At 36.4% G+C, this 21,198-nt stretch overlaps 1 protein-coding gene and 1 pseudogene across 2 annotated transcripts; one reads left to right on the forward strand and one right to left on the reverse strand.

The window, feature by feature from the left end:
* Positions 1–5,156: 5,156 nt before the first annotated feature.
* On the reverse strand, positions 5,157–8,906 carry LOC113321764 (glucan endo-1,3-beta-glucosidase 14-like). Of its 2 annotated transcripts, XR_003346872.1 has the most exons (4): positions 8,763–8,906; positions 7,440–8,500; positions 7,024–7,352; positions 5,157–5,482 (listed from the first exon to the last, which is right to left on the reverse strand). XR_003346872.1 is itself a non-coding variant. In XM_026569679.1 (3 exons), the coding sequence occupies exons 1-3, from the start codon at positions 8,812–8,814 to the stop codon at positions 7,296–7,298; spliced, it is 1,170 nt and encodes a 389-aa protein (XP_026425464.1). In that variant the 5' UTR covers positions 8,815–8,906; the 3' UTR covers positions 6,853–7,295. The 2 variants fall into 2 exon arrangements, 1 of the variants encoding a protein (XP_026425464.1); XM_026569679.1 differs by lacking the exon at positions 5,157–5,482 and having other exon boundaries at positions 6,853–7,352.
* A 6,308-nt stretch (positions 8,907–15,214) lies between these two features.
* On the forward strand, positions 15,215–20,186 carry LOC113324118 (annotated as a pseudogene).
* Positions 20,187–21,198: the final 1,012 nt, after the last annotated feature.

Raw genomic sequence — 21,198 nt, forward strand, 5'->3', positions numbered from 1 at the left:
GAAAAAGAATATGGAGAGAAATTAGCTTATGTTTCTGTTATATATAGTAAAGGCTATTTTGGGAATTCTAAAAATGCACATAATATTTACACACGTGTGCAGGAGCTGGGCTTAAAAAATTAGGTCCATTTTTCTCTTTTCTTTTAATTATGGACCTACCGTTACTGGGCTTTAGTGGGTGGACCTGCCATTAACTAAGACTACCATAATAGTACCTATTGGTAATTACTTTTCTATTTTCATGGAGCTGTTATATATGGAAGTCCTAACTGATAGAACAAGTAACTTCGCTACATTCCATACTATTAGATAGGATGAGAAAAAGAAAATGTGCATGGGGAATAAAAGGTTACTCCCTCCGTCCTAAATTAGCAGTCCGCTTTGACTTTGTCAAGATATTAAAAAAATCTTATAAAATGTCATGACTAACCCTTGACTAGCCTATTTAATGTTATCTTATTACCAAAACTAAAATTATTAGTGTTAGAAATCTAAATTGGATAGTATTATTATATTAGGAAATATTTTAAGAATAAAAGCAAATTATACTGCTTTTATTATGAAATTCACAATTTAAGAATTTTTGTTTATCTCCATTTGATTTTGGTTTCCCGCACTAAAACTTTGGAGCATTTGGAATTTTTATTTGAGAGGGAAAATTTTTTGAAAATGTAGATTATTTTCTCTTTAGATATACTCGACTTTGTCATGATTTTTTTAATCATTTCCCATGTATATAGCCATGTTAACCCGTACCCATTAGTAGAAGTTTTATTAGGAATTTTATAACTATCCATTAGTGTTTTTATTTAAAAAATAAATGACAATTAATACAAAGATATTGAGTAAGTTTTTAATATTTAAGATTTTAAATTAAGTTTATATTAAAAATGATTTTATGATTATTAAAAATAAAGGGTATATTTGATAGTTTAAGGGAAAAGTATGTCTATAAACAGAACAGACAGATAAAAATGGACAACCCAAAGTAGAAATTAGGATAAAGTTTGGGAAAATAATTTTCGAATAATTTCTAAATATAAAAAGTTGACTTTTTACGCAGCAAGATAATTTTATTTCTGAATTTTTGAATTACATTTCACTGTAACAAAAGAAAAAGAAAAAAAACAAACACGAATCACATGTGTTATTTTCATATTGATTGAGACCACACTTCACGAGGATCCACGAAGTTGTGAATCGTATGTGCCTCAAATAGATGTTGTATGTATGTGATAGTCAACTGCTCTTGATATTACGATGTTTTGTTAATTTGGTTGTTTACTGTCTTGTTGCATCGCCTAAGAGCAAGTCTTATAGTGAAATCCAAGCTTAAAAAAAGTGTGGAATGTCAAGTCTAGTGGATTTCAAGTTGGTACCATCTACACTTTTTTCAAGCCATGTTCCATAGTTTCGTGGAATGGTGTGTGGAATCCAAGAAAACGCTATTCATGACCATTGACCAAGTCAAACACACAAAAGCCACTAAAATTTCAACCATGCAAATATATTCTAATCAAAGACCATTGACCAAGTCAAACACTGTTCTTTTTAGCGTTGAACAATATTCTTTTTAGCTTTTTTATAATTCCATCATAAGACTTGAACTTCCATGAACAAATCTAAATGATGAAGTGGCATGGAAAATGAAATTTTTCTGCCATAAGACTCGCTCTAATCTTACAATTGTTAAGTGTTTTTCATTTGTATCAAACATGATAGACGGTATTCTGTATTTATACATAAAATCAGTCTTGAGTATCGTAATCCAGCTCAAGTATAAAATTCCGGAGAAAAGAAAATGCTAGACAAAGTCCAGTAGATGATCAATCTATCAGTATCATGAAAACTAATGTGGAGCCACGTAAGAGTAAATAAGAAAATGTTGGAGAAAGCCGTAGTAGATAATCAATCTATCAGTAACATGACAACTAATGTGGAGCCACATATAGGTAAATAAGGTAATTGCATTTACATATCAACGGATTAATTTCCAGAATTTTATTTATGCACATTTTCCCGGAATTCCACTTAAATCGTGTTTTAAGATTTATTGTTTGTTCACATTGGGAACTTTTTACTTCTCTCTCATTCGTATTTTTAATGCTGGTTAGTGGCTCCTCCATGACGACAACCATCTAGCTGATGTTCCTCGGGCCAATAGAGTTATTGTATTTCAAGCTCAGCTTGAAGCTCAGATTGGAAATATTTTGTAGTGTGAAATCTAAACTTAGTCCCTTTCAATTACGACTCTGTGCAAGACTTTTCCGCCAAACCGATAAAATGTTTTACAACTTTGCTACGAGAACCTGGAAACAATTCCAGTTAACGCGTAGCGACATAAACATTCCTTGAAGCATACATAAACATTCCGGCCTAACACATACAAATTTACTTCTCATTGTATATACAAGAACACCCCTATATCAATCACGCTTTCCCTTTTTTGTTTTCTATTTTTATTTTTTATTAATAACACATCCTAAGTCTCAACACCCTTGTTCTTCTTTGTTTGTATCTTTCCTTGTTTGTCTCGACAGTTACCACCAATCCCACGTCACGAACAGGTTCTTAAGAAATCATAGAATTTCTTCATTGTTGGTGAGAAGATAATTGAGTTGCAATCAGAAAAAAAACATAATCCTCTTAAGAAACCTGGCGAAATTGGGGTGTATAACTAGATGACAAAATAGGATCATTAAGAAATATTTCATAGAAACCCCTTATCCACTATTTATGTTAATACCTAAATATATCCTTGTTAAATTAATGCTAATTCGGATTATTAAATAATATTTAATCAAGCTAATCCTGAAATTAACTTTCATTAATGCATAATCAGCGGTTGTCAAAATTTTAATTTTCTTTGGAAAGACTCGTTCCAGAATCGGTTTATGTTAGTTAATTTATAAACCGATTCTGGAACGAGTCTTTTGAAAGAAAATTAAAATTTTTGACAACTGTTGATTATGCATTAATGAAAGTTATAATTTGTATTCTGGGTTGAGTATTTTGAAGTGACGAAGTAAACCCAAAATCGGAGTTTGAACAATAACCAAATAAACCGATTCCCAAAATCGGTGTTTATATATATTTATATAATCCGATTATGCCTTACTTTCATAAACAAAATATTCATTACATAGTTTAGGAAATTAGCGCAATACATATAGGATTCAATATGAGAATTCTAGAATTTGACACATCAAATGCTCGTCAATGAACCTCCGAGCACGTCGGTACAACGTCGTGTATTCTTTGTGGTGAATGAACTTTCTTTCCCCATTACGAATTCTCCATAGCCCGAAACGTTCCAGCTGGAGTTCAATTAATTCTTATATGTTAGTATGTGAGCTAGTGTAGTTGACATAGGTATAAAAATGATCACATTACTCACTTTTTCCCTAAGAGGAGTAATGTGAACTTCTTGTTCTTGAACGACTTCTCTTATCTCTTCATCACTTTCATCCTCATCTTCTTCATCATCACTTTCATCCTCACCTTATTCTTCACCACCTTCCTTGCCACCACCTTCCTCATCACTTTCACTCTCATCACTTTCTTCTTCACCACCTTCCTTGCCACCACATTCCTCATCACCTTTTTCTTCTTCAATTTCTCTATCATCACCTTCTTGTTCAGTAGGTGTTTCAGAATCAAATTCTTCATGTGTTGGTTGCTCCGCTTGAGGTGGTGGGTCATCGATAATGCTCCCTTTGGCTTTACTCCCCGTGCCCCTTGGGTTTCAGTGGGAAGCATTCAAATTTTTACCGTCTTTTCGACGAGGTCCCAAAGGCTTAGCAGTAGCAAGGTCATATTTCCGCTTATATTTCTTTTCGGCTTGATTTTTTTGCCTGTAGAATACGGATTTAAGCGACAAAAAAACAATGGAATAGAATGCATTTTTAAAGTCAAGGTACGTAATCGGTTTACTCAATATACATATAAAATCCGATTCTTAACATAATAAAATTAACAATCGGATTTTGTGAAGTGCTAATGTTAACCGATTCCAGAAATCGATTTACTCGATATACATATAAAGTCCGATTCTAAACTAGACAATCGGTTTTTTGTGAAGACATATGTAATCCGATTCCAACAAAATAAAGTTACAGGAACATTGGATACAAGAATCAGACTATTTATACATTAACGTTCACCGATTCCATTTCACATGCAGAATAATCGGTTTATAAGTTTAAGAACATAACCCGTTTTTAACAAGCATCGAGTTACTTCGACATTAACGTTACCCGATTCAGTGAACACTGAAATTTTTTGATTTCAAAATTCTCGATCTCTAACCTAAATCATGTTACTAAAACCTAGTTTAGAGGATTGTGTTGATAGAAAAGTACCTGATTCGACCCATTTCTTCCTCTTGTGCGATACGAGAGGCTTCGGATTGTTCTTGCACTTCCTTCGTTCTATTTCGAATCGCTTCAACAAGTCCGGAATTGTCGTCACTAGAATGATTCCTGTTAGTAGCATACTTAGTTCTTGGTTTCGACATTTTATAGAAGAAAGAAAACGATTAATCGTTCTTGAATCGTCGATCATCGACGATTTTGGTTTCAAAAAAATAAAAAAAGAGGGAGTAGAGGAGATGAAGAATCGGTTTTTAGGTTAGAAATGAAAACTGATTTTTGTTAGTTAGGTTTATTAAGGATTAGTGAGGGTAATTTAGTAATATTAATATTTTTTTGAGGGTAATTTTGGTAGTTTACATAAATATTAGACACCCCTTGTCATTGTGTATAGGTAGATGAAGTAATCTATAGGCCCCAATTTAGTCAGGTTAAGAAAAGAAGAGGTCTTCTTTAATTTCAACAATCTTCTTCTTGTAACCCCTGATTCTTATTAAAAAGAGATGAATAAGGCTTTGATTCGGAAGATGATGTCTATCTTTTAATTTTACAAATATCGGATAGTTCAAGAATTTTGATCGAATATTGTTAAGATTACTAATATGCCCTCAAATGATTTTTTTTGTGGAGAATATATACGATAAGAAAATTGGGGTAAAGTTGGAATACTAAATTTTGCAGCTTCAGCCACTGTTCATGAACAATGCCTAAGGAGAGTTCCCTTTATATATAGTAATAGATAATCATTTCATAAATTTAATCGACCACATTTTTACAATATCGTCAAAAAATAAAATAAAATTGTAAATTAAAAACCAAATCTAGCAGTAATACATTTTTTTGTTTGTTTCATTTTCAATTCATTACCAAAAATGTCTTTTTTTTTTTTGAAGCTTATTGTTTATTCCTAATTGATTGAATCGAAAAATAAATAAAAAATAATATTGGAATCTGAATTAATGTACTGTACAATTTTGAATTAATTTCCTTCATGTTCAATTCTTTCCTATGATCCAAGATGCACGCAACCAAAACTGGATCTGCCCATGGTATTTGCATTTTGAGATTCAGATATATGGCATTAGTACTGGTTCCTCTGCCCTTTTCATTTCCTGCACCAAGTTCCAAACAAGACAGCAATTAATTCCTTGGGAGTATACATTTAAAATTACAAAAACAAAAATAAAAAGAAAAAGAAATAAAAAAATCAACCTATTTGATTTATTTGGTGTCTGATACTAAATAATCAACTTCGCCAGTTTGTTGCACACCCTTAAGGATGATCAACATGGTCACGATCTCACTTGTGAAGCTAGCTAATATTTCATGTTGTGTGCAGTGAAAGTCTCATGGTAGCTCGGAAACAATGTTGTCCATCCAAATAGGTCAACCTTAGGCATATAAAACGACTCTTTTTCATTTACCTATGTACATACATACAGTTCTAAATAGTTGTTTAAGCTTCATAATTTCTTTGGTGGCCTACTTATTTCTATACTGCAATAGAGTAATACAAAAAGGGGACATTATCATTTATTATCATCCATCCTTTCTCCATCCAATCCTCAATGGTTGAAAATTATGGCGATAATATAATAATGGTCTTGATACTGATCATATGATCATATCTCTCTCGCTTTCTCTTCAAGTTTGGTAGGTTAATAATCACTTCAAAAGAGCATTTTGTATGCTTAGTTGTCGCTGTTGGCAGGCAGCATATGAGATGTTCATCATCTATCAAGTATGGCATATGCCATTGTTTCTATATTCATGTAATCTAATACAATAATATATAGTACATGAAGAAACATGCAGTGTGGACTTGCTAAATGCTGTCACTTGTTGCCACTAGTATAGGTATTTTCGTAACAAAGGAAATCAACAAGTATCAGAATCTGTTGATCTCTTTTATTTATACTGAAATATATATCAGTCTCTATTATATATATTCAGATTCACATGTAACTATTACTTTTTATAAAAGGAAAAACAAATCCTTATCAAAATATTTGTTTATGTGGTCTTTGATGAATCCTCCTTCAGTATGGGTTATGGTTCAAGATTCTTGAATTGGCTAAATGGCTTATTCAAGAAAAGGGCAGAGGACCCCCCATGTCGACCTCACCAATATTGGACCAATATGCATGTTGATATTCAACTGAATTGGACATTTGTAGAATATCCTCCTCATCTATGAGGTGGGGGGTTACATCCAAAATGTGTAAGCTCTGATGAGGCTAGCCATAAATATCACCTTCTGTCTAAAAAGATGATATTGATATCCTTCCATTTTCTTAGAGAAGAAAACAAAAAATGTATGACATTTGATTGTTGTCCATTTATGCAAAAGAAGTAACCGAAAGAAGAAGGAATTTTGATGTCTTTTTGCTCTAGAAAAAAGTTGGTTTTAGACAAGGACGAATTTTATTTTTGTTCAATTCATCACTTTGCAATTGCATGATTGAAATATGGTGGGTGTAGAGATAATAAGATGACAAGAATCTTTCAATAGATTTTCTAAAACGCAATACTAGCTGGTGTATACAATAACCTCAATACGTAACTCGTGATCATTCTAATTTCTACAGGCTCATCGTAAAAACACCAAACAAAGTAGTTGTTACTGCAAGGAGAAACTTGTGAAATGACTTACTTGTGAGAGCTTCAAACAGCATGGGCAGAAAAATTTATGTTCACACTCTCTCCATGGATTTCAGCTCCTTTTGATCACTTGCTCTCATTATGTTTCCCATTTTGAACATCAACTTATGCTTTATGGACAGCTCTTTTGTGGATACGCAGTAGACAGATGCAGCTGGCGATTGGAATTTTAGACACGCAAATGAATGACTGAACGCGTTAATGAATACTCGGCCATGAGGCGCTGCCCCGCAAAAGAATTGTCCATAAAGACAGGAGTTCTGCTCAAACATGGATTAGAAATCCCATGATGAAGAACAGAAAACCAAAGATTGACATAACCTGAAATCATGCAAAATAAAAATGGTTCAGTCTAAAATTTTAAAAGCGTCAGAGTTAAAAGAAGTGCACAAAAATTCTGTTTCTTACCTGAACTTTAGATGCCGAAGAATAAACAAGCTCTGGAAGATAGCCCTGTGGCCCCTGTCCTTGTGCCCCTAGACTGTAAACCGGCCTACCGTCGGGATAGAACAACCCGTAATTTCTCTCCGAAGCCGGTCCGGGCTTCATATTCTCGTTAAACAATGCGAAGACGAAGATATCGATTGGAACAGATGGTTTCATTGGAGTACCTTTATCTTGTTGAACTCTACTAATCAAATTTCTATGATATTCTCCTGCATTCTGCGGGTTAGCGCCAACTTCATTTTCATCACCTTTAGAAGGCCAGCCAGTTTCAGATATCTTAATATCTACATCCGAATGACCCATTGCTTTCATAGCGGCGTAAACAGCATCAATTTGAGCATACAACATGTTATCGTAATGCAAATTCGTAACCGGATCAACCATTCCTTGGTTAGGCTTAAAAAGAACATAATCTAACGAGACTTCATTCGGGTTATCTTTGTAGGCGAAAAATGGGTACGCGTTGATAAGAAATGGCGACTTGACTTGAGCATGAAAATCAAGAATTGGTTTAATATAAGACGCGAAATCTTCCCGGAAAACACCAGATGATGGTGGGTAAGAACTGGATAAAATTGTAAGAGAATGTGCAGTGGTGACATTCACCTGCGAGCTCAATCCTAATGAAACTAATGCATTGTAAACTGTCTTCATCGCCGGTAACAGATTAGTCATGATTTCCGGCTGCGCGTTTGCCAAATTACTACCGAAAACTTCGTTTCCGACGGTGATGCATGTGATTTTAGTTTGTGGTAGAAATGGTTGAACGTATTGTTTAACCCATGCTTCAGCTTTTGTTGGATCAGTCATGTCTGAGATGTGTTCGTTACCTAATCCTACGATGAATTCGACGTTTGTATTCGCGAAAGCACGGAGAACGTTTGGATCGGCGTCGTAGAGCTTTACTTTGTTTATTCTCAGGGATTGTAGAAGTACGGCGACTCGTTGCGGAGACGGGAGATTATTTGCGATCTGGCCGTAGTTTATTCCTACTCCTAAACTCTGTATTTCAACCACGAATCCTGAAAAGCAAAAATGAAATTACTTAAAATTACTCTTAAAAATCTATTTAATAGAAAAAAATAAATAAATCAAAATTCAGCTCAGATAATATTAAAATCCATGAAAACAGAGAGTTCATGATTAAGAATGGATTGTTAAGAACTGAAATGTTAGTGATGCGAATTAAGTCAAAACAAAAAAGAGTATGAACAAAGTAATCATAAACAGATTAAAGTATAATTACAAAGAACTGATGAGATGAGATGAGAAGAGAAATTGAACCTGACATAAGAAGAAGGAAGAAAAGAGCGCGGAAACTGATCCAAGTATCCATTTTTGATCAAAAAGAGAGAAGAGAAAATTGATTTCTGATCTGAGAAAATTTTCTCCTCTGCTCTGTTTCTGAGATTTGAGTTCTGAGACAGACGTTACCTTACCTTTATATAGACAAATGAAATCTGTAACGATTATATTTTATGATATTGACACGTGTATAATCTGAACTGAACAGGCGGTTACATTTCTAACCGACAAATTTTACTTACCGCCTTAGTTAAACAATCTTGACTACTTGGTTTATTTTTGTTTTTTTTTTTACCACTGTGGTTGTAAGACTCGTAACCGGTTTGATGTCTCTTTGACCATTTTCTTCAACTGGATTTTGTTTTCAAATTTTGTCTGCCGCATGGTTTGACCGGTTTGTTTTATTATTGGATGTAGCAGCCAACATTATTAGGCTTTGTAATGTAACTAGTTGCAATGTTGCATTGTCCAGTGGATTTTTCCGGACTAAAATATTTTGGTGAAGTCCCTTGGCCGCCTTTAACGGTTGCAACAAGTTGATCCTCTTGGGTTAACCATGGTGATAGTATTTGGCTCATGGCTCTCTTATTAAATTTTGTTTTAAGTGCTTTTGGTAATGAAATTTTGTCCTTGTGCTTGATGGTGATTTTTGTTTGATTAGTTTATGGGAATTTCACATTTGTGTTGTTTGTAACAACTTGTACATGGTTCTTGCGTGAAGCCATGAACCCACCAGTGTCAGAACGCATTTGGGATGAAATTCCCTTTCACAGATACGAAGAGTTGCTTGATTCTTCACAAAATTGGTTAAAAAGATCAAAATCAACAATTCCTGGGTGAAAAGGACAGTTAGATTTTGATACTGTTTAAAAATAGCCAAGATGTCAACAGTTTTATCATATCAATTTTCAAATTCTTTTTCTTACTTTTAATTTACATCAGGATGCATCCAGTTTCATCCTTACTATTTTTTAAATTAAATCAGGACGAATCATGTTTTAAAACTATTTGGACAAATGAGCCATTTTCCGTTGATTCTTTTACTCCAATCTCGTACACATTACAGTGATTGGCAATTTGCTGATAGTTATGAACTCGCCCCGTGCTTCCAAAATTCTAAACCTGTTATTTCAAGGGTAATCTTCGGGGAAAGAAAAGTATCCCGTCCGAAATTTGATTGTAAAGCCAATTCTACTATTTCAGGCTAAATTTTCAATCCTGCTTTTACCGCTGTTCATTATCTTTCGTATTAAAAATGTTGTATCCTATTACGGTGATGTCACGTAAACATTCTCAGGAGAGTACACAAAATTGGAAACCAGAACTTCAACATAACTCCATAGATCGATGAGAACAACCCCCAGTTAACAGTCCAACGTGGCCATTTATGTGAGGTCAGCAATTGCATAAGACAGCACATATACTGGTTGCTTAGAAACTAGCTAGTTAGAGGATTGCGATGCTTCCTGGCTAATTAGGGAAATCAGAATGCATGAACTCTAATTCATCTCTTGAGTTATTTAGCTAAAGACAAAAAGGGAGGTTACGCCGCTAATCCCATACAATCTTTACGCGTATATATTAATTATAATCTCCCATTTTGCTTGGTTCCAGTTTCTTTCCTATGTCCATTTCTCTTGCCGTTCCTTCTAAGTTACTACTACTACTAGAATTGTGGATAGACTCGGACTCGGGGGCCTCGTGCGCATTTGTTTGAATTGCGCTTTCACTTAAACAAAAGAAAAAAAAGGCAGCCATCTTTCGACAGATTTTCTTAGTGACGGTCAATTTCCACTTCCAAGATTTGTCAACCCTACCAAAACAAATATCTTCTTGTGGTACACCAACCACTATTCACCGTTGCTATTAGGTTTATTAATTTGTTTGGGGGTGTACTAATACAGAGGTGAAATATGCTTTGTCTTGCAAAAGTTTGGTACTCCCCCAAACAGTTTGGTGCACGCTATTAGCATCATCGCATACTTTTTTAAGTATCTTCAGGTACGGGAAAATCCACCGACACGAGGACACGTGCCAGTCAAAAAGTGAAACAAAGAATTGGAGATTTGTACAGTCGAGACGAATACCGATGACGTACCCGCTTAGTAACGTGTAAATAACCGACCTACAGAATAGTCGGCTGGGCATCCAACCCAGAAACACCAGGGATACGGTTTTATTTTAAAATATAAATAACATACAGGAACAGCTAAGGGTTGTCTGTAATTCACTATTAACATGGATTGGCTTCACAGACTTTTTCTCCTGTTCATACATATGATGGATATATGGTATGGGTAGTTATCTACATAGACAGGTGACCTTTACATGTCAGTACCTCGCTTTCTCCAGTTAAGCACGACAAGGTTGAAAGTTGATTTTGCTAATTAAGAACCATCTTTTAGTTTGGCAATTAAGAACCATTTTCACTCAAAACCAAAATTAGTGAATATAAATTCGAACAGAATCCATTTTTGAAAAGTTTTTTTCTTCATCTTTTTTTTTTTCCGAATTCAGTTGTGTTATAATTTAATTAGATGCACTGAAGCTAGACGTAAGCTGATATTAGAAGTCTGAACGCGTTGAAAAAATAAACTGCAATTTTTGTGGATAGAGGCTGAGGGAATGCAGTCTTCGATGCTCTCCCTTAGTTACCTGACATGTTTAGGAATTTACTCTCGCCATAGACTTCACATCATCCATCCATGAGAGTTCACCTAAGCATGGCTTAGCTAATTCGTGAAAGTTCACTTTGAAAAACTTTGAGTCTAGTTAAATATGTGCAATACTCGAGTCAGAGATAAGCAAAATGAACGACAATAAACTGATATCTGAGTCAGATTCATATCCATCAGATCCAAACAAACAGTATGTTAGTTTGGGACTCACTGTCTTATTTGCTCTAACCGTGACAGCTCCTACAACCAGAGGAGTTTACATAATCTACAGCGGTTTCAGTTTTTGTTTGTTTGTACGGTAGGAAAAATGAATGGACTGCAGGAGCCTCTTACGAAAATACATACACCCTACATCGCTTTAATGTGCCCGGTTATCAACAAGATCTATCAGGTCAATGGAGTGGAGGGGTAATCTCCCTTGCGAAGACAATAAATAACTTTAAATCTAGGAAATTAGAACTTGAATACCACCGGTTCTGTTTCTGTACTGTCGACACCAAGTTGGGTGCCCTGTCCTGGGACACTCTTTAACTATTGGCATTAATTCATTTGGACCCATTTTAGGATTATAGAGAAATGTTGCTGTTTAAGCAGAACATTACAACAATTAACACCAACAATTTCTAGGTAGCCCTAGTCTCCTGTTCTTGAACCAGATGTCATTAATTCTCGTTTGGATGATTCTTTACGAAGCGTGTTTCCAGATTATGTAAAAACCGCTAGATACAAGAATCGTGGGCCCCATCCTCCCAAAGTAAACATGGGTCCCATTATTAAGTCTATGTTTTTTATACGGTTCTTTTTTTTTTTTTTGTTGTTTGTTAAGATCTCTTTTTGCACTGTGAGAAAAAGTTTTATGAGTTAACATTTTGTGAGCAAAAGGAAAACTATTTCTTAAGACTTATGTTAAATGTAGCCCACACATTGGTTAATCATAATCCATTTAAATAAGTGCTTAAATTAACCAAATAAACCTTTATAATCATTCGACATAGCCCACAAAATCATGTATAATTATTATATATAACCCATAATAATAAGATAATCATTAAATTCCTTGATCAACATCAACAAAAAAACAAAAAAGGTAATTATCTAATCAAGTTTATGTAAGATATTTGACATAATAATATTTTTTTTCTAAATAAAAAACACCCTCAATCAATTTTAGTATGATCATGATTTGGAAGGAGAAAACATCATCTTATAGATTTTGTCTTTTTGTAGATTATGTTTATGGAGTTCCTTGGAAAAGAACTAAAACCTTAGCTAATTCTACAAGGGAACAATTAGAATATACACCATAAATTTTGATGTAATCATGATTAAGAAAAAAATTATTTTAAAGAAAATAAGAATTAGAGTTTGTACATAATTGTTCAATTTGTGAGAATACTAAAAGGACAATTATAATTAATTTTTAGTATGATTAAGAAAACAAAATTAGGGTTTATTTTGGTTTTGAGGAAGAATGATTTAAGTTTGATTGTTAGAAAAAAATTAAGACTTTTTGGTTTTTGGAGTTAGCTTGCCCCCTGGTGACACAATTTCAGGTCCCTCCCGCTTCGGTTCCCTTGGCTAGGTTACTCATGAGGCTCGCTAGTAGGTTAGCACGTCAACCTGTTCAATTCATGTAGTAATGCGTTGTTGAAGTTTAGCTTGTTAGGCTTCCAACTAGTTATTGTAATACTCTTTATCATAAATTGATAAATGATTTAAATTTTGGTTTTTTATTTTAACTTTTCATTTTTCATTTTAACTTAAACTTTTTGGGTTATGATTAATAAAATTGTGGGCTACATTTAAGAGAAGCCTTTCTTAAAAGACATCTTTCACTAACCTTGCCATTCAAACTAAATCTATTTGTATGCACACTCTTTGAGAGAATATTAATTTGACACGTTGAATTGATTGGTTAAGTAGTTAGCAGATGATCCCACATGTTAAAAAGATTGTTTCTTGTTACATAGCCCCAAAAATTAAATTTTGAAGATGGGATTAAAATGTTATATGCGTACTCGTTATAGAACGTGCCCAAAATCGGACTAATACAAAAAAATTTATGTATTCATCCAAACGGGTTGTCCAATCCAACTGCACACCTTCAAGTGGAGTTCAAGCCAGGATTGTACACATTTTATACGAGCAGCCTATCAAAATGACTGTATGAAACGCTAAAGGATCAATTGGGACCTAAGCGCAGTTTCACTTTATTCTCACACTACAGCTCTGCGTGCAGCATGGCTGCTTTTCAAAAATCTTGCAACACAAAAGAACAGAAAAGAAATCCAAGCAAAAACGAACCAAATAAATTAAACAAATCAAGAGCCAACCAACAGCACTAGGGTTATGGATAAGTTTATCTTGGCTTTATTGCTAATTATGAGTATGAATTTGTATCCAAAAAGTAATAGAAATGAAACTGAAACCAGCTTTAGTGACGAATAAAGTGCAGTGCTTTCTCTAAAATGTATGCTATCTTTATTCCAAAAATCAGATATCTATGTTTTTTCCAAAGGTATTTTCAAACTTTTAAAAGATCGATCTCTGTTTGTGCATGGCTATTTGAGGAAGAAAGGCGACATTCTCCTTTTCTTTGGTTCTTTCATGGTAGAACAACTTTATTCGCGTCGAGTCACGTCCTCTCAAATTGCGTCACCTAAATGTAAAGTGTGTCAAATATGGATCAGATATGAATCATCAAAGTCACAATGTGGATAGATGACAGTACACTGACATTACACAGTCCAACACTCCTAGAAACCTTATCCTGATTAGAAAGATGAGGAATAGTGAACTTTACATCTGAAAATGATTTCCAAACCTACAAAATTTCTACCTACGTACATCGGCACCTAAACGCGTAGCAGTAACGTTTACAAAGATTTAGTACTCGTCTGGAGGCTAATAACGCAAGACAAACGTGTCTATTGATATGTGCAAGAAAGAGTGGAGTTCTTTGGTTCAGTGTGCAACAATCCCAGTCTTCATATGGCTGGGCGAACGTATCAGCACGATACATCCCATTTTCATTGATACTGGCCGATACTTTACAAATAGTAGAGCAAAATGCAACTTATATACTATCTAGCTAGTTTGTATTCTCTTTTTTTATCTTGCAAAATGGCTGTTAAATTACACTTATAAAGTAGGTAGTGTATCTTTGCCCGTTCCAGTCAAGCCAGGCTATACTGCTGCAAAGGCACGGTAAATTAAAACAAGTATGCAACAAAAATATTTGAAGCACCTTAACATCAAATTCTAGTTCAATGTAGATTACAGCATTGGGTACTGTAAAAGCTGTCGATGATATTTTTGGAGAAGAGGCCAGTTTGTTGAAAATCCAATAACTGAACTCTTTGCCCCGAAAAACAAAGACAAAGTCAAAAAAATATTTGAAGAAGAAAACTAATGAAAAAGTTCTTGTGTAATTTCTTGAGTTTACCTCGTGTACACACCTTATTACTCGTATACTTCTCGGATATTTCCACTTTCTAATGCATCTTTCGGTATGGGAATATTGGCCTAGATATAAGTCTCTGAGGCATGGCCGCATGGATGGAGACTGGAGAGAACTGCGCTATCTTTGGCCCATAGAAAGCCCAAGTACGATTGTCTTTTTGCAAACCTCTGCCGCATCTACAGCAAAAAGCATGCATGCATGCATCCACATAAACAAAGATGAGCGAAAAGTAAATCCTTCGGCAACAAGAATTCAATAATTTCTCCGTTCACGAGAAAACCATTTCATCCATGGCTACTTCTTTACGTGCTAATGGTAGTTTAAGATTCACATCACAATCCCCATTAGAAGCATCAAAAGTTTTTACTCCAAGAACCAAAACCCTAAAGTTTCTAAACCCGCAAAACCCTAATTCAACAAGGTTTCCAAGAATCCGTGCAGAATCATCACAAACAGTTGATAAAGCAGCTTCATTAACAGGTAATAAATCTTCTTCTTCTCCAAGTTCCTCTACTGATGCAATTGAAAAATTCCTTACGGGATTATAAACGGGGATTTGCATCAGATATTGAATCTTTTCAATACCTAAAGGATTATCAGAAGAAACAATTAGATTTATTTCTGCAAAAAAACAAGAGCCTGAATGGATGCTTAAATTTAGTTTAAATTCTTATAAAGAATTTTTGAAGATGGAAGAACCGCATTGGTCTGATAATATATACCCACCAATTGATTTGCAGAATATTTGTTATTATTCTGAACCAAAAAAGAAATCTACTTTGAATAGTTTAGAAGAAGCTGATCCTGAGCTTCTTAAGTATTTTGAGAGATTAGGGGTTCCATTAAGTGAACAAAATAGGTTAGCTAATGTTGCTGTTGATGCAGTGTTAGATAGTGTTTCTATCGCTACGACACACCGAGAAACTTTACTAGCTAAAGGTGTTATCTTTTGTTCAATATCTGAAGCAATCAGAGAGTATCCAGATTTAGTTCAGAAATATTTAGGCAAAGTAGTTCCTCCTTGTGACAACTATTTTGCTGCACTGAATTCTGCTGTGTTTAGTGATGGGTCATTTTGTTATATACCGAAGAATACGGTGTGCCCGATGCCAATTTCAGACTTATTTCCGGATAAACGCTATGGAGACCGGGCAATTTGAGAGAACCATCATAATTGCAGAAGAATGGAGCACGGTAGAATACTTGGAAGGGTGTACGGCTCCAGTTTATGACACTAACCAGCTTCATGCTGCTGTGGTGGAGCTTCACGCTGCAACGATGCAGAGATTAGATACTCAACTGTGCAGAATTGGTATGCTGGGGATGAGGAAGGGAAAGGTGGGATTTATAATTTTGTCACGAAGCGTGGCATATGCAAAGGTGACCATGCTAAGATATCTTGGACTCAGGTTGAGACGGGATCTGCCATTACTTGGAAGTATCCGAGTGTTATTATGGAGGGGGATGATTCTGTGGGAGAGTTCTATTCGGTCACTGTGTGTACATATTTCATCATCAAACACGTGTATACAGGAAGACACGTGGAGAGCATGCAGACAAATTCATCAAAACATGATGACACACGCCCACAGCCAAGAAGCCCGTCCCGTCGACGTCGGATCTTTTCCCGAACAAATCTAAGGGAAGAAGTTAAAAGATGTATCGAAAACACGATGTACTGCGGAGCACCAAATAACTCTCGAAGAGTTACTTTATCTCGTCCCCAAAAGAAGCTAAGATCAACGGTGAAGAGAAGGTTAACTGACATGGATGTGACAGGGGCAGAAGACACTTGTCTGACACGAGCATGCGTCTCGACTACCCGCATTAAACACTCTGAGCAGTATACGTGTCGATCAACACGTGGAACGAATGAGGATGACTCTGCGTGATCAAGTAATGAGCGAAGATCTCCGCGTGATGGACACAAAACACAAGAAGATAAGGTTCCAACGGCCCTCAGAAATGGGTCCCACACTCTAACCCTATAAATACCCCCTCTCCACCAAGAGTGAGGGGATCGGAAAAAGGAGGGGGAGAAGGAGAGAGAGAAGGATTGTGAGTGTAAGTTTGTCCTTTACAATACACAGACCTATGTAAACTCCAAAGTCATTCGACTATCTCTGTAATCATCAAGTACATAGTGAAACAACAACCCCGTGGATGTAGGCCTTAGTGCTGAACCACGTAAATCCCAGTCTTATTTACATTTCAGCACTTTATATTCGTCTAACGCTCCATGAGTTTTACTTTTATACTTCGTTTTCTTTATCTTCCCCTACGTAATCGCCTCTCGCGGTATTATTAAATGAGGCTATGATAAACCCGAAGGTTTTGAACCAAGGAATCAATGCAATTGTATCACCAGTGCGAGTATGTACCTAGAGTGCGAACATTGTTTGTGAACATATAGATGCCTTCGTGATTTACGTGTTCACAATTTGGCGCTAGAAACAGGGATCACCAGACTTGTACAACGGCATCATAAGACCCGCCTCGAAGGCTCTAATCGTAGTCAACAGGTGAAACTCATCAAACTGATACTTCGAGATGAGCTCGTAAGTAATATCATCCTCAGGGGCATATAAACGAACCTCGAAGGCTTGAAGCTCATGCTTTTCCTTGAAAAATTCAAGGTCAATGTGCTTGAACGTGACTTTCTTCTTGCTGACCGAAACGCTGCGTATCACCGGGGCAGCATCATCCTCTTCCGCGGGATCGGACGAACCAACAAAAGCTTCGGAAACTCTTCTTTTCAAAGGAGGATTCTTAGACGATTCAGTTCTTGGCACACCACCTTTGGAGTTTTTCCCTTTGAAAGAAAGTACTGGAGGCGGCGGCAGAGGGTGCTGCACGGGCGCTACAGAACGAAGAGGAGGAATATCGAAGGCGCCACCACGAGGAGGTGTCTGCGTACACCTAGAGTCATCACGAGGACGAGAAGCAACACGACCAGCAGCGTATCGAGACCCGAAAGGACTCTTCGATGGATCCACTTTCCTAGGAGGAGAGGCCTTCGTCCCAGAAGAAGACGAAACTTTACTTCCGCGGGGATCCATTTGAGACAATCTAGAGAGATCTCCCCCAGGAGGATATGTATCAGACTCTCTACGAGGATGGGATCTCGGTAGACTGGATGCCGGAGTTGGATAAGGAAGCCGCGGACGGTCAGACATGGCTGCGAAGACGTACAACATAAACAAGTTAGAACCAAACACGAGGACATCACCAAAGATCAAAAAACCACAAAATTAGCAGTTCATCTCAATATAACCCAGAAACCCTAAAACTAGCATACATGCTTGAATTCCCCAAAACCCTAAAACCTTAAACTTAATAATCCAATCAAAACAAAACAATGGCCTCCTCGACTTGAGAAGAAGAACAGGGACAAACTAGCATACATGTATCAAAAGATGTTCTTCATCACAAACAAGGGACGACAGAAGCAGAAAATTTACAATCAACACAACTTAAAACAACAGAAACGAAGAAAAGAAACCTTACCACCACAAACAAAATCCCGAAAGAAGACAACAAACCAGAAACAAAGAAGAAACGAGAGTGATTAATGCTAGGGCAGAGAGAATTTAATGGTTGAAGAACAAAGAATGAAGACTGACAGGGAGAATGAAATTAATTTTGTGGAACGTTGAGTGAAATTAATTTTTCTCCTATCCTTAATATACTCGAAATAAAGAGAAGGAAGTTAAAGGAGGAATGGGAAACACGCCCATTAAATGAGCAGTTAATGCACAAGAAACATTCCCAAGTATCTAGGAGAAGTTATTAGGAGAGAGGAAGAATATGTAACGTCTGTTTTCTTCGATGCTCCCACTAAACACTCAAGCCCGAAGAAAAAGGGCAAATTGTGTGTACATATTTCATCATCAAACACGTGTATACAGGAAGACACGTGGAGAGCATGCGGACAAAGTCATCAGAACATGATGACACACGCCCACAGCCAAGAAGCCCGTCCCTTCGACGTCGGATCTTTGCCCGAACAAATCTAAGGGCAGAAGTTAAAAGATGTATCGAAAACATGATGTACTGCGGAGCACCAAATAACTCCCGAAGAGTTACTTTATCTCATCCCCAAAAGAAGCTAAGATCAATGGTGAAGAGAAGGTTAACTGACATGGATGTGACAGGGGAAGAAGACACTTGTCTGACACGAGCATGCGTCTCAACTACCCGCATTAAACACTCTGAGCAGTATACATGTCGATTAACCCGTGGAACGAACGAGGATGACTCTGCTTGATCAAGTAATGAGCAAAGATCTCCGCGTGATGGACACAAAACACAAGAAGATAAGGTTCCAACGGCCCTCATAAATGGGTCCCACACTCTAACCCTATAAATACCCCCTCTCCACCAAGAGTGAGGGATCGGAAAAAGGAGGGGGATAAGAAGAGAGAGAAGGATTGTGAGTGTAAGTTTGTCCTTTACAATACACAGACCTATGTAAACTCCAAAGTCATTCGACTATCTCTGTAATCATCAAGTACATAGTGAAACAACAACCCCGTGGATGTAGGCCTTAGTGCTGAACCACGTAAATCCCAGTCTTATTTACATTTCATCACTTTATATTCGTCTAACGCTCCATGAGTTTTACTTTTATACTTCGTTTTCTTTATCTTCCCCTGCGTAATCGCCTCTCGCGGTATTATTAGATGAGGCTGTGATAAACCCGAAGGTTTTGAGCCAAGGAATCAATGCAATTGTATCACCAGTGCGAGTATGTACCTAGAGTGTGAACATTGTTTGTGAACATATAGATGCCTTCGTGATTTACGTGTTCACAGTCACAATAACCAAAAACCATCAGCAAGCTGATACAGGGTCTAAGATGACACACAAGGGGAAAAGAACAAAGAGTACTATTATCTCCAAGAGTATTTCGGCAGGAAATTCCAGGACTACTTATAGGGGGAAGTAAAAGTACTAGCAGGTGCTGATAACTCGCGAAACTTTACGCAATGTGATTCGATGCTTTTAGGAGATGGTAGTGCTAATACTGACCCTACTGAAGAGCAAAGCAACACCACATCCAAGTTGGAGCATGAAGCTTCAGTCTCTCAAATCGGTACAGATCAACTATTCTTCTTTAAGTAGAGAGGAATTGGTCAAGAAACAGCCGTCCATGCCACGGTATCCGGTTTCTGTGGGGATGTTGTTAAAAAGCTTCCAGCTGAATTTGGTGTCGAAGTGAACGAGATCTTTAGCTTGAAACTCGAAGGCTCTGTTGGGTAAATTATACAACAGTTAAAATCCTCAACAAGAAGATAACTTAATGGCATATTCGCAGTTTTGAATAAAGAAGGCATTAAATCTCAAGTTATATGATTTTGTAAAACAATGCTGAAGGATTAATCGTCCTGAAGCTTCAGGTGATGGTTTTAACTGTTAAGCAAGCAGTTCCAAGTGATCCACAAGACAAGGAATTCAAGTCATTCCTCCACAAGACTAGCTAACAGGACAGTTTGAAAGCGTGTAACTCGTTCTATTTAGTTATCTACTTTATCGTCTTTGAATATCTATCTTTGTAACAACTTCAAGTACAAATAAGAAATCAATCTCCACTAGTTATCTGTGGAAGATATTAAACCAAAAACCATGTTCTAACTTGGTATCAGCTTTTGATCCAAGCCACCTTCCGCAAAACAAAAACAAAACATAACCAAAAAAAAAATCTGATCCATCAAAAATGGCAGATACTACAAACACCCTCCGACAAGTACAAATTCACCATCTAGTAACCCCGAAGCATACAAAGACAAATCATATGCTCTGGAAGGATCAATTTAAACCTATCTTGAAAGGTCATGATCTCACAGGCTTTATAGATGGAATAAAACAAAAACCAGCAAGAACACTTCCAGATAGTGAAGAAATAAATCCAGCTTTTACTGCATATGAATCTCAGGATTCACTGATAGTTGGATGGTTGAATTTAACCCTAACACCTGAAGTATTGAGCACGGTGGCAAGGCTTGACATAACTAAAGAAATCTGGGACAAGTTGGATTCCGAATATGCACCCAAAACCTTTGTTCATCAGATGAACCTAAAGAAGCAGCTTCACAGCCTATCCAAAGGTAATAAGACCCTGAATCTTATTTGACTGATGCTAAATCTTTGTTTGCTCAATTAGCAGAATCAGGATATACGGTGTCTGCTGATGAAAAGAAGCAAGCCATCTGCAATGGCTTAAATCAAAGATATGATCCGATTGTAACTGCACTCACTACAGTCGAGAGTATGG

Source organism: Papaver somniferum, chromosome 11 (genome assembly GCF_003573695.1).
Source record: "Papaver somniferum cultivar HN1 chromosome 11, ASM357369v1, whole genome shotgun sequence".
Classification (NCBI taxonomy): domain Eukaryota; kingdom Viridiplantae; phylum Streptophyta; class Magnoliopsida; order Ranunculales; family Papaveraceae; genus Papaver; species Papaver somniferum.

What these genes read in the sequence shown, in the direction of transcription:
- LOC113321764 (XM_026569679.1), bottom strand. Translation starts at nt 8,814, where the DNA reads ATGGATACTTGGATCAGTTTCCGCGCTCTTTTCTTCCTTCTTCTTATG. An exon ending in CTTCCTTCTTCTTATGTCAG is followed by an intron (nt 8,501 to 8,762) that starts GTTCAATTTCTC and finishes TTTGCTTTTCAG; the next exon opens with GATTCGTGGTTGAAATACAG. An exon ending in CTTCGGCATCTAAAGTTCAG is followed by an intron (nt 7,353 to 7,439) that starts GTAAGAAACAGA and finishes GCATGATTTCAG; the next exon opens with GTTATGTCAATCTTTGGTTT.